Raw genomic sequence first — 14,479 nt, 5'->3', positions numbered from 1 at the left:
TGTAAGAGTTATATTTCATACAGGGAGTATCATATGATTAGATTCAGTATGTTAGGGAATTTGGGAACACTATAATAATACTGTCACTCCAAATTGACAAAAACCATTTATACGTATTATTCATACATAGAAATACCAAAATGACCAATTAGATGAATGGGTCTGTGCCATTATTATTATAATAGCAGGAGTAGTCAAATATTTATGGGAAAATATATCTTTACACATTGCACGTTTGTAAATAGTATTCATATATAATAATAGTTCTCTTTTTCCAGGAAATACCATTAACTGATATCAGGATCTATTGTGTATTCAATAAATAGCCCGAGACTCTCGAAGCTATTTATATTTTCTTTTCATTTAATGTGCAATACAAGAAAATCACCGGGAAGAATTTGGGCAGGAAAGCACTTTCATAGTCGTGCCTCTTGATGTTAACTACCTAAACCTAATAGTCAGGCGGTATATGTTGTCACATAATTTGGCCATGTACATCCAAATTTAACGCACACTTAAAACTCCTAGTAGTAAAATACAGGCTGATACTCTCTGACTCAATCAAATGAAGTGCTAGAGGATTATAAATTCTCGAATTTCAACAATCCATACACAAGAGAAGATATTCAAGGACGTCAATAGATCTTCAATATAATCCGTAAAATCAAGAATGCAGATATCTTGATACTCCTCAATTTATCGCTTGGATGGTCGCTGAATTGGCTCCAAATCCAAATCATCATCGAATTCATCACTATCGTCATCAAAGTCACCTCTATTGTTCTCTGTTGACTTTTTCCTGGAATCCACCACTGTACTATCTTCCAATTTACGATCTTGATTATCCTTGTAAGAGGAATGACCATGTGCTTCGTGGTATTCTTCCTCTTGGCGTCCTTTCTTTTCTGATAACAATAACAGGTAGTGATTCTTTAACAACTCAGTCAACTGACCATTTTTTCTTGTAACCATAAACATATCATCAGGCACTATGGTTCTCCTTCCAGCATGGTCTGCAAAAGCTTTTAAATCCTCTCCCACAGAAAGCAATTGATCAAAAACAAGTTGCACAAGTGCTGCTATGAAAGTGGGGGTGGCGGATATCCCCAAACCCTTTGTTTCCTGATCTACCAATTCTGAAACCGTATCCCATATTGAAGCTTTGAGATGCTGATCATGTTAGTAAATTTCCAAACGAGCGTTTGTTAATAGTAGCTACTCACTGCTTGGACATCATCCTCTTCCATGCTCATTATACAATGATTATACAATAATAGTAATAATAATAATGATGACAATAATGATAATGCTAATAGCCTTAATAAGTGGCGATCCTTAAACTGGTGTTTGTTTATGCAATGAAAAAAAAATAAATAAATAAACTTATATCTCATCGCATCAAGCGGGTGACTTATGCATTTTCCACAAAACTTCAAAAATTTTTGTCATCTTGGGAAGGACATCAAACAACAGGAACGTATAACAATATATGAACATAGATATGGCAATAAATAAAGAAAAGACTCTCAATAGCAATAAAAACGGCGACAAGAGTAATAATTACAAACCAAATAACAACGAAAAGTCGAAGAATGGAAAATCTAAGTCAAAAGACAAGGTTAAAAAGCCTCGTAAAGTACATCCAGCGGCAATCAGAGCCCGACAGAAAGAAGTCAATCGTTTCTTAGGATCAGTTCTTCTAGGGGTACCAGAGCCTCCAAAGAAACCAAAGCCAGTTTCTTTGTGGGATATGGTGCAATGGGCGCAGAATGAAAATGTTAGTCTTGAAGACTTTTCGAAAAAAATGAAGGGTATCGGCAAGCTCACCACAATGAATGTTCCAAAGAAAACCTCTGCTCCACTGGATGGTAAAAATCAAGCAGATATTGGTAAATTCTTGGCAATGGACTGTGAGTTTGTTGGTGTTGGCAAACTCCGTGAATCTGCTCTCGCAAGAGTTTCCCTTGTTAACTATCATGGTCATGTGGTGCTTGATGAGTATGTTCGTCCTGAAGAAAGGGTCACTGATTGGAGAACTTGGGTGAGTGGTGTCACTCCTTATCATATGCGTAAAGCTATCACTTTCAAAGAAGCACAAGAGAAGGTGAAGGTTTTGTTGGAAGGAAGGATTTTGGTGGGCCATGCTATTCAAAATGACTTGGAGGCTTTGAAGCTCAAACATCCTAGAGAAGACATCAGAGATACTTCATTATTATCTGCCTATAGAAAATATGCTGGGGGAAAGACTCCTGCTTTGAAGAAATTGGCTTTGGAAATTCTTGATTTTTGTATTCAAGCGGGTGATCATTCCTCAGTGGAAGATAGCAGGACTACAATGTTGTTGTACAGGCTTAGGAAGAAGGATTTTGAAAATGGTAAAAGATAATATTATTATTGTCCAATATTTTTCTTTGAGCGCAACAGACAGGCTGGCTTATGTTCTTCTTTTATGACCTCTATGTTAAAACAAAGTATAGAATATAATGAAAGTTGAGCTGTTATGTATTGCTACGGAACCAGATATTTTAGGAGATACGATACCGGTGGTGGTAAAATCATCGATTTGGGTGTATCGCTGGAAAGATAACCTTTGGGCAAGTATTATCATCTACGGTTCAAAAATTTATAAATAATAACGTCAATGCGCTAAATAAATAAATAAAAGACATAAAAACTTCAGTTTATAGAAAAACAAAGCAAAGCTAAATAACAACAGTAACAATAATAACAATAATGACAATTAAAAAATATAGCACTTCACAACAAAAAAAAAGAGCAAAAAAAGAGCAAAAAAACAATAAAAAATTAGCTCCCACAGAAATACTTCCAGCCATTCAGCAAAATACTATTCATCATTTTTTGTTGTTGTAAAAACCGTTCATTTAATATTTCATTCCTTTCTGACTCGTCATATCTAAGAAACTCAAATCTCTTGACTCCCGATATCTTCATTTCATCTAACATTTTATCCAGATAATCTTCAGGATATGCAGTCTGATCTTCACAGTCCGAAAGAATTTTGAAAATGTCTACGATAATTGACAACGCTGTTAATGATTTATGGACCTGGGCTCTCGTAGTGGCAATCATATCAGAGAAGGCATGGTAAAACTTTTTCATCATCACAATATTTTCTCTGGCAACATGTTTCAATAAAATTAAAAATCTAGACCATTCCACATAATCTATTGTAGTTGATTTGAAATAAATTGACAACATTATCAAAAATGCCAAACCATATTCAGAATCACTGGTCACATATTCTGAAATACATTGAGGAATCTGGATATCATTATCTAACCTAATAACTCCCTCATCTTTGAGACCCACTTCCTTAAAAAACTTCCAGAAATCATCTAGATCATCAACAACAAATAAGAAAGTAAAATATGGTGCATAGAGATGCATGGTATTATTGTTATTTAGGAGGCCTCTCTTGACCTTAATGCAAGTTTTCAAAATTTTCACAATCTCAGTCTTTAGGTATGGAATTCGAACTCCACGTAAAAGAATATAACAAAAGTACAAGTCATGATTTTCAAATGTGACTTCAAACCCACAGAACTTTTCGTATTCCAATAAGCTACTGCCGGCAGGATTACGTCCTTCAAACAACACACAAATATTCTCATCTGAGGTTTTAGGTAACAAGTGCAATTTTGAATTCAAGTTATGAACCGACATATCAAAGAACATCAATGCCGCTTCGTAAATAAGGATATCATTGGTCAAACACCTTGAGCCAGCGACCCATAAACTATAATATATTAGAAGTGGCTTGAATGGGATCCCGTGCATACACAACCCGAGAGAATATATAGTATGGATTGTGCTTTCAGCATAAGTAAAAAGACCCAGATGTTGACGGTGACCATAAGATTGTGCACGGCGAATCAAATGGAACATTAGACTTTCAGTTATGCCTTCCGATGCCAAAACACCGAATAATAAAACTGCCTTCGAATATAGTATTCCCGATCCATGGAAGACGAGCTCAGTCACATAGCGACTTAGTTTCAGGCGCCACAATCTCAGAAGATTTGTATCTTCATAACTCGAAAGAAACTTCAAACATTTTTTGAAAAGTGACACAAAACGGCCAATATTACCGAATATTCTGTTGCGATCTTGTATCACAATTGCTCGTCTGGTCGATTCATTCTTATCACTGTTATCATCATGCTTTTTGGAAGGTCCATGATTGCCATCATCATACAACCCATACATAAATCTTGCTGTATCACGTTTAAGGAAATCCAAAAGCTCACCAATATCCAAATAGTTTTCTATCAAATTGTGTTCACCATCAAATTTGAAAATATAGAAAAGCGAATAGGCCAATTGATAGACATCATTTTTGAGTGTTTTGGAGCCAATGTTGCTATAAATCATCACAATGTACAACAATTCCGGAAAGAAAACAGTGTATTGGTGCTTCGAATTAAAAAAGGAGTAACGACACATTTTTATCAAAATCATCACTTCAGTCATCAATTTTTCATTATTTGCACTCTCCAAATGAGTCGAAATGGTGATTAAACGACGAGTTAAATTAGAACACAATATTAACGTTGATGATTCCGTAATAATCGTCACAAATTTCGCCCAAGATTTAACATTACCAGTAAGAACAGGATCACTACTGATAAAATAAGTTTCAATGACATAATCAACCATGTTTTTAAGGATCAAACCACTCAATTCATCCTTCAAGGTCAAAACGTTCCATATCATTGTCTTGAAAATATAAAAATTCTGCTCATTATTAGTCAATCTGATGAACTCTTTGATAATAGTTCTGGTTTCATCAATGCCATTTGGCGAGTCGGAGCAATATATGTGCTCATGAATGTTTTCCATCCATGGTGAAATGTACATCACAAAATCTTTTTTCTTGCCCACTGTTGAATTATACACATGGAAGAATCCATTTATTACTTTTAACGTTAATTCTGGATTACTTTTTGCCAACTTTTTTGAAATTAAAACAATTCTCCAGGTATTATCTTCGGGAATCAGCCTTTCAGGGTCATAAAGAAACTCGATAGCTCCAATCTTAAATTTATTATATTTAGTAAGCAACAAAAACAATAAATGATTACTTTGAGTCCGAAGCTGATCATTGTCAGATAAAACCCCACTAAATACCAAATTTAAAATGTCACCTAAATATTTGTCAATATTGTCTACCACATCTGATTCAGACTTCTCATGGACCAGATATGGCATTTCTTCATATTCCCATTTCCTTTGCAGAGTTTTGTTTTTATTAACATGGAACAATTCCATGATTTCTAATCTTCTCTGTGACACGATTCTCGTACGCTTTTCCGTATTCATGTTCAAAAAAGCCAATTCATCAGCAGTATTAGAAATTTCAATTTGATGTTCCTTTATGATGAGAATTTCTAATATCGGTACAGATGCCTGAGAGCTTAAGTCATCCACGCACTGCAACTTGATAGTTCTGGGACCTATCATAAATTTTGCACACACAAACTTCTCTTCATCTCCATCAACCCTTAGTCTAACATCCTCAGACAATAATACTTTCTCATTTGAAACTTCTCTAGTGTGATCGCTCAATCCAAAAAAATCAAGGTACTCTGGATTATCAAGGGTGGAAATGAAATGAAGTCTTTCAAATTGACGACCAAATTTTTCGATATACAATAAACTATTCCTAATCATTGAGCTCTCCATTAGTTTCAAATACTCACTGTTCACATTAATAATGTAAGTATCTGTAAAAGTCGCGAATATATCCTCAGATAGGAGCGACACAAAAAAATCTTCCGGGAAAATTCTCAAAACTTTAGAAAATTCAGTACAGTCAATAACAACATTTACTGGCTTGCCAAAGTTATCCAAAATACACAGCATGAACACATAGCAAGCCAAAAATTGATCAATTTTGTATTTTTGGAAGTAATAATATGATAAAACAATCGCCATTGCATCGTTGAATTCCACCTGGTGGAAAAATGGAATTGAGAGAATAGTGGAGATGTCAACCATCAGATATCTACTCATGAAATCATAAATTTTGGGATAATCATTTTTAATAACCTCTGGTATCTTGAATTTTCTGACTAATACTGGAGCACCCAATTTGTTAGCAGCCCTATCCAACTGTAGATACGTATTAAATTTTTCTTCTAATGTGGCCTCAACTGGGGAAATCTTTGGCGATAATAATGATGCCCTAACTTCTATAATATTATCAAACACAAACTCATTCAAATATGAATATCTATCCAAATCATATTGAATTAGAGCGCATTTTGGCATTTCAATAGCCTGAGAAATATCATCCAAAAACCTGCACACTTTTCCACTGAGTTCTTCAACAATACTCTGATTGTTCTGAAGGAATGGCCAGCGATCGTTATTTACTGAATTGCTGGCTAGGCCTTGAATAAATTTTGCTAACAATGTGAAGTAATTACTCATTTTGCTATTCAAGTATCTACCAGAGCTCATAAACGAATCGTTATTAACTATTGCAGGAACAATAAACCTCAAGAATACGAATGAAGCAATGGCATTCATATAATCCTTCTTAAGTCCAAAAGCCTCAATATAATACTTTCGAATCATGTAACATACGTACTTGAGGCAGGCAGGGAAAACAGGAGCAGATTCGCTAATGGTGTCAACCAACCGATGCAAGCACTTCTTAAAAAACGCCAAATCTTTTGAATCTTCATTTGCTATTTGTGCAGAATCAAACTCAAAAGGTTCCTTAGAATTTATTATTTCGTTTAAAATTGGTTCAATAACCTCTTGCAAATAAATACTACCTTCACCAGTTTTAGCATAAAGATACAACATTCTGGCAGCCACCGTATTTTGACGCAAAATAGTGGAAGCTTGCACTGTGGTAAGCATTTCATACTGGACCAATTTGGAAATCACCTCTAATGGCTTGCCACGAGATTCGTAGGCCATTAGCAATGAGTAAGCCATAAGATCAACATCCTTGGATGGACAATTATCCGCAAATGCTATCGCTAAATCAACATGATTCGCAAGGGCATCTAATAGCTGATCTTGCCAAAAGCTTTTATCTTCTTCTAAATTTCCTTTATAAAAATTTTTCCAGCTGTTACCAAAAATAGTGGTGAAAATCTTCAAAAATATCTTTCGAAATCGATCGTCCTTGTGAAAACCTAATGATACCGATCTACCCAATGCAATATCAATATTTGCTACAAATAGATTTCCCAATCCCACCACCAAATTATCTAAAATTTCCACAGTACGCGGATCTGATCCACCATTACCAGAATTAGAAAACTTATCAATCGCAGAAAAAATTATATTAAAAAAATGTTCGATTAGAGCTTCATTTTCCTCTCTTAATTGATTCCGGTTAACTGCAGTTTCAGGAGCTAATCTCAAGTCTAAGGTCAACATTCTCAAAAATTTGGCGCACTCCATACATGTTCGTAACTTGAGATACCACACCAACCCCAGGTTTTTGTTCTTAAGATGAGGGTTTTGTGGATTTTGTAAATCTTCATCTGTACTCTTAGTGACAGCGCCGGATTGTGAGGTAATTACATTATCACTACCAGATAGTACCAAATCTTCAGGAGCACGAATACAATCTTCCATCCAACGCATGAGCAACTTGACGTATGTGTTTCTAAGTTTCAAGGATCCATCTATATGCAACTTTCTGAGCCCATCATTTTCTCTAGCAATTACCATCGCTTTAATCTTTAACTGATACCCTGTAGGATTCTTAGAGTTTTCAAGTATTATCAACTGCGATTTAAATATATCAATAAAAACAGTAGTGATTTCAAATATCTTCAACTCATTCCCTGCTTGATATAAAACTTTCATGAATGTAATAACTGAATCTGCAACACTAATCTTACTGGATTCGCTGGAATTTTCATATTCTGTAGCCATAAAATCACCAATGAACTCTAAGAGTTCCAATGCCAAAGCCATGAAGGCGTTTTCATGTATATCTTCAATTATTATACTTTTGGCTAAAGCTTGTATTTTCAAGCCGCCTGATTGGATGAATTTCAAATTCTGTTTGATGAAATTACTAATCTGATTAATATATAGTTGTGACAAATTCTTATCATATAGTAGCACGCCGCAAATCATTGATAGCATTCTGCCTACTGACTCAAATAATTTCAATCTATCATGATTCTCAATTGAAACTTCTTCCAATGTGCTCTCCCAAACAGTATAAAGCCGGTCCCATACAATCAAGAGTGAATCAGATGGAATAGTGGCATAAGTTATTAAGCAATTCTTTATCTTTTTTCGGAAGCCAACAAGCCCAACAAATCCGCTAATTCGGCACTCTCTTGAGAAAGCAGAGAAAAAGTTCCTAAGTGGCCATCTTTTATAAATAGCCTCTTCTTGGCCAGGCAATGGACTCATTCCAAGCAAATCTAAATGTTGATCAACAATTCTCATGATCTTATCCACTATCTGGGCAACTTCGATGTTTGGAGCAGCGCAAAATGTAAAAATAACCACGTCCAATCTCATTAATCCCCTAGCAAAATACTCCGGATCACCAAATCCAAAAGGCGCCTGTCCAGATAAGAGCCTATCACTATTTTTCTTAGTGATTGATACTTCCATCGCAAAAATTTCTGCTATAATACTTAACAAAACAGGAAGTCTCGGACTAGTTAAGTCCACCATATTGGCCAATTGCAAGATGACTTCATGAGAAAATTCAATTGTACATGACAATATTCTGAAATATTCATCGGACAATACTTCAATTCCAGTGTCATGATTCTTATAATACAATTCGTGGTCCAATAGTACATAAAGCAACTCCTGGCTTGCATTGCTTAGTCCGATATCTTCATCATTCAAACCGCAAAGAATAGCCATCAACAAGCTTTTGAAATCTTGATGCTCTGCAATCTTCATGTCACACTTTAACCCACTTTTGCTCACCACACTTTCCAAATCAAAAAACGAAAAAGGAGAAAGTTTCACAATCTCAAAAAAATTAGCTAGGGTTCGCTTCGCAACATATACTGGGTCGGCCATAATTCTCTGATATTGGGAATTATCGTATGCCTTAATATCATTATCAGCGCTTGAGTCTGGCAAATTTTTTTTCAAATTATAATGGCTTTGTTGGAGACCTCCAACGGAAGGAGCAGCACTCCCAAGATTAGTATGGTCGTTGAAACTAGTATCACTTTCATGTATAATTCCAGTACTGGCGGTCAGAACAGAATAAATTGTATGTGTATCATCGGAAACAGATCGTTTATGGTGCTTCTCACCTTTCTCTTTATTATCAAATCCAGATGGATACTTGAATAACAGTTTTGCAAAACTCTTGGTCTCGCCATACAATATTTTAGACTTGGAGGCAGTATTTGATGGCAGGCCACCCAGCTTATCCGAGACCATAGTTGAACTATTACGGAAGTCATTTGTACTGCCACTAGAGATCATTGAAGGTTGTTGATGTGGATCAATTCCCGCGCTTTGTTGAATAGATAAGTGTGTCTGCGCCTTAGACAAAGGATCTTGTGATTGCCTTGTTGTGTAAATAGTATTTGCTTTACCATGAGATAGAGATCGTAAGTGTAAAGACCTTCTAAAGCTTGATCCCGAAGAAATATTTGAAGGTATTGAACGCTGCACTTGATTGATAACCTTAGTGTCAGACTGACTATCTTTACTACCGATCGAAGTTTCAATGCCACTGGATACCAACGCTTTTGCGGTTTGTGCTGTAATGTCCTTATCAACGGCTCTTGTCTGCAAAGAAGACACTTTTTTAACCACTTTGCCCTTCTTGATTATCAGAACATACCTGGCAAGAAATACCTCTATGAAAGGCTTCACCGCTTGCAAAAATGTTTTATTTTTCCCATTTGTTGCTTCATAAAATAATCGTAGGCCACAAAAGAGAGTGAAAATAGAATGTAATGAGCTCTCGATGGACGCTGATTCTGATTCATTTGAAATACTATCATCGCAATCTATTTTGCTTTGCAATTCAAGGCCTCTATAAACCAAACTGAAGAATCTTGAGGGGTCAAATAACGAAACAAAACTGAAGAAACAAATCCGGATTTCATCTACCACTTCCATTTGTTTGCCAACACTAAAGACCGCCGAATTCAATATTTCAGAAGATTTGTTATCGACTTGTGGAATGTGCAATGTATAGTATACCGAATCGTACGTCGAGGCAATAAATTTCACAATCAGATTAGCAGATTCTATTTGAACAGGCTTCGTATGTATGCTGTCAATGGAAGTCGCCGCTCTTGCAAAGCCGTTATCTGATTTTGAAACCGCTGGTGTCAAACTTGATAAAACCGCTTTCTCTTCTTTAATAATCACTGAGGCTATCCCGACCATCAAAACATATCCATCACAAGCATCAAAATAGCTTTCGTTATTATCCTTCATTCCTAACAATGTATGTTTCAATATAGTGGATAAAAATTTCAATTCCTGGTTCCTAGTAATCATAGCCAACTTGGAATCATCATCTGTCGGTGATTTTACGTTCAACAAACTCCATGCTCCTAGCAGATTAATTTTTTCAAATGGCAGAATAACTAGACATAACAAGATTATTAATGGCCTGATGAAGTTCCTTTGATTGGTTAGGTCAAAATAATTGTTTGGGTCTGATGGTTTAGGAAGGAATTGGCACATATAGTGGAATAATTTCCTAGCTTTTTCTGAAATGTTGGTATTTTTGTTTGACGCAGATGCGGTCATTTCAACATACTCATTTGGGAATCTCGATATCCAATGTTTGATTGCCCTACCAAAATTTACCATAAATAATTTCTGTAACGCGGAATCATCCTGATACAATTTAATAAAATCCCAAATAAACTCAAAATAATCGGCTAAAAGATGCACGTCATGATCAAAAGAAGAATATTCTATAAGCTGAATGAATTTCTGAATATCATCCACATTTGTGACAGAGGATGATGACAATAACGATAAAGTAGCGGAAGATGACGATGCTACTGACAGTGAGGAAAGGGTGCTATATGATTGGCCTAATAGTTTTGAACGTAAGTAGTTGAGATAATAGCGAGAATTTGAATGGGAGACGAATGTCGACAAGTTGCCGCAAAAACTATCAATAGATTCTCTTGTTGCTGATGGCTCATACATAAGCAATGGTGCTCTTTGTGACGAATTTGTTCCATGATTCATACTTAAATTTCGATACTCAAATTTCGGGAATCTATCAGAGATTATGGAAGAAATTATATCCATAAAACTCGTCAATTCTTGGAAAGACAACCCTTCAGGAAATCTTCTGCTTAGATATAAAAATTTGGAGTTGGCAACGGCGTCTGAGTGAGAAAAAGATTGAATAGAAGATCTGAGTTTATGTGTTCCAAAACTCGCAAGAATAGGGTTGAAAGCCTCATTTTTAGCTGAATCATAGTTTTGTGTAACCAAGCTGATCATTAACTTTTGGATAAACAAAACTATTTTATCCTTCGTTGCATTCAAGTTTATTGATGGTGATGAAGACGATGTGGAGAATGATTCTGATGATGTTGATGTTGAAGAAGACTTCGATATGGATGTTGATATGGCATTTAGTGCTGTGAAAAGCTTCCTAATTGCATAATCACTATTTGACTTTGAAATATCCAAGATCCCTTGTCTCATATAATTGATATAAGGATCAGAATCCAATTCTTTCATCAATACAAATGAGTTCTTGGTTGACAAGTGGTCAGCCAAGTTATCGATAAAAAAATCTATCGTCGAGACAGCAACTGTCATCTTTGTAGATATGGTACTTTCTATTGTCTGAGCTCTTTACTTATCCACACACAAGTAAGGTAATATTTGAAAATATTATAAATACATGATACCTATATTTCACTCTCCCACACCACCTCAACATGAAAAAAGGTGTCAACATCGCTCTATGACGCGTTTTGCATGGCTTGAGGAGAGCAATCTTTGGAGTGGCGCGCAGATAAAAGAAAAGAGAACTCAACGGGGGTAGAAAAACAACAAGCAAACAATCGGGCGATAAAAAGAAAAGGACGGCGAAACATATACGTTTATCGAACGTGGCAAAAGGCAACGGTTGGGGAAAGAAATACAAACGTTGCCATTTACTGAAGTGAACTCACCCACTTCATGCCAAAAACCTCAAAGACTTGCTTTTGGGCCCAACCAGAGAAGCACAACCGTTGGGACCCTCATGTGCGATGTGCATAACTCTCAGCAACTTCATGTATATGTCATCGTGAACGCTTTTCCCGTTGGTCATCGATGATGCTTCGATACTCAGTCTAATATTACCAAGCGTACATTGAAATCCTCGAAAAACAAACTATAAATTAACCAAATACTGGAAACCCAAACGATAAGTAAGCCGCCTTTTGGGTGGTTGATATAAGATAAACTGGATATGAATCCGCGCAACATCTAAAGATTAATGTTTGTATTACTCCACAATTCGCCGACTCACTAGGAGGCTTATTGTTTTGTTCTTTCCTTTTTTTTTTATTCTTTCTACAAAAGTTCATTATCCAATTAACAGATATATGTTTGAAATTAAAAAATAAAAACAAGGTTAGTAGTGACTACTTCAGTAAATGAGTGAATACATGATTGAACTTACGAATAACCCATCAAGCGAGAAGGTCGCGTGCTCTCACAGCAATTATCGTATTCAGAGTGTTCCAAGAAATAACCTTCATATGTTGTTATTTGCTTCTTATTTCTTTCCTTGAAGTGATACACTCTCTTGAAGGAAATTCGGTGTATGTAAAAGGAAGACACATCGTTACTGATGTTTTTTTGTTGGTAAACCTGTATTAGGTTCATACGGTAAATGTAAAACCAAGTCTTATGATATAGAAAACCAAACGATCAACAAAGAATAAAAAATAGGCAGTCTTACATAGGAAAAATTATTATGAGAGAATTTTCATTAAGTAGTCAGCAAAAATACAAACGAGTTTATTGTTAGTCAAAACGATAAAAACGCTTAGAAGTTCAATTTACTGAAGAACCACTTGTTCTTACCAGCTTGGTGCTTTTCTTCAAAAGCCTTCTTGACAACCTTCTTAGCTTCCTTCTTTTGGGTTGGTTCGTTCAAAGCATCCAAAGTAACAATGCTCTTGATGTTTTCGACGTCGAGGGTGTAACGAGTTGGGAACAAGTGGTTGTAGTTAACGACCTTGACGAAAGGCTTGATCTTAGTTCTCTTGGCAACCTTCTTGGAACCGTGAGCCTTGTGAACCTTCAATGGGTATCTGTCAATACCGGCAACGACGGCGTGTGGGAATGGGTGAGATTTGGTACCTTCATCGTGTGGCTTCACGATGACGACTTTTCTACCAGCGAAACGACCGCGGACGACAATAGCTAATAACGTTAGTAACTTAGGGTTCAATACTCTGATAAGATAAATATTTATGGTGGTACTTTGCAGTGAACTTGTGATGGAAGATCGAAAAAAATTGGATCATTCCTATTTATGGGTTTGGGATTGTGAACTTGAAGATTGATTTGAAAAAACATAGCAATCACAACTGGATCTTTAGAACTTTTATCAAGATTGATTGGCAAACAAGCAAATTCCATGAGCTCGGCAGATTTTGAACAAAAAACGCAGAACTTGTACTATGAAATAATCAACCAAGTTAGCCACATGGATGATAAAACATTCTGACAAACAAATTATAATATTGAATTGCATTATTTCCCAATCCTTTTAAGCCGTGCTAATATCCGTGAATTTTGAAAATTTTCCCATCATTCAATGAGCAACTCCCTCTGAAACAGTAGTACATTATACACTAATCCCCTGATGGATACTTACTCTAAAAGATTTTTCATAATAATAATCCTCGTTAGGATCATGAAAATTGAATTCACCATTTGTCAAAACGCTTCAAATTCCAAACCCCTTGAGTCAAAGATACAGGAATAATATGATAGTATATTAAATCCGTTCACTTTCCTAGTTATATGGCTTCATATTATAATCTTTTTCATGACTTTGTTACAACATTGCATTTTAATTCACGATCATCCCACTTCCTTCCAAACGATTCATTATCAAAACCACCATCAATAATTAATAATTCAGTGTAATATGATACATACCAACTTTACCAGACTTGATGAACTTGGCCATTTTTGATCTATATTATTATTATCCTTTAGCTCTTCGTAATATGAAATCACTGGAAACAAATTTTTCACTTTTTTTTTTCCCAGCAAAAGTCAAAGTCAGGCGTCTCAGTGAGCAAAGCTAGCGACGGGATGTCGCAGCGTAGTGAGAGGGAAACTCGGGGTGGGTAGAGGGGGTGGGTAGTCACATTCATTTGATGATTATCACGTGATATTGCATAAGTCACATATTTGAAGTATTATAGCCCTATACTGTATCATATGGCTAGAGCGTGATATATATGCGCCCTATATTTGACACATCTCGCCAATACACCAT

General features: G+C 35.8%; 4 protein-coding genes across 4 annotated transcripts; 1 reads left to right on the top strand and 3 right to left on the bottom strand. All coding sequences in view use genetic code 12, as the record gives it.

Moving 5' to 3' along the window:
* Positions 1-696: 696 nt before the first annotated feature.
* On the bottom strand, positions 697-1,253 carry MHF1 (Mhf1p; the record flags this gene model as incomplete). Its single annotated transcript, XM_064995990.1, has 2 exons — positions 697-1,170; positions 1,224-1,253. The coding sequence occupies 2 exons, from the start codon at positions 1,251-1,253 to the stop codon at positions 697-699; spliced, it is 504 nt and encodes a 167-aa protein (XP_064852062.1).
* A 236-nt stretch (positions 1,254-1,489) lies between these two features.
* Positions 1,490-2,386, top strand: REX4 (putative 3'-5' exonuclease; the record flags this gene model as incomplete). Its single annotated transcript, XM_064995989.1, has 1 exon — positions 1,490-2,386. The coding sequence occupies one exon, from the start codon at positions 1,490-1,492 to the stop codon at positions 2,384-2,386; it is 897 nt and encodes a 298-aa protein (XP_064852061.1).
* Positions 2,387-2,805: 419 nt separating this feature from the next.
* On the bottom strand, positions 2,806-11,787 carry DASC09_023850 (uncharacterized protein; the record flags this gene model as incomplete). The annotated part of the gene is made up of 1 exon (XM_064995988.1): positions 2,806-11,787. The coding sequence occupies one exon, from the start codon at positions 11,785-11,787 to the stop codon at positions 2,806-2,808; it is 8,982 nt and encodes a 2,993-aa protein (XP_064852060.1).
* A 1,222-nt stretch (positions 11,788-13,009) lies between these two features.
* DASC09_023840 (eL27 family ribosomal protein) lies at positions 13,010-14,164 on the bottom strand (the record flags this gene model as incomplete). Its single annotated transcript, XM_064995987.1, has 2 exons — positions 13,010-13,389; positions 14,134-14,164. The coding sequence occupies 2 exons, from the start codon at positions 14,162-14,164 to the stop codon at positions 13,010-13,012; spliced, it is 411 nt and encodes a 136-aa protein (XP_064852059.1).
* Between the last annotated feature and the right edge of the window lie 315 nt (positions 14,165-14,479).

The sequence above is a fragment of the Saccharomycopsis crataegensis genome (genome assembly GCF_037102585.1).
Source record: "Saccharomycopsis crataegensis DNA, jcf7180000000075, whole genome shotgun sequence".
NCBI lineage: Eukaryota > Fungi > Ascomycota > Saccharomycetes > Ascoideales > Saccharomycopsidaceae > Saccharomycopsis > Saccharomycopsis crataegensis.
The sequence above is the reverse complement of the archived record's forward strand: the minus strand, read 5'-3'. Positions and strand labels throughout refer to the sequence as shown.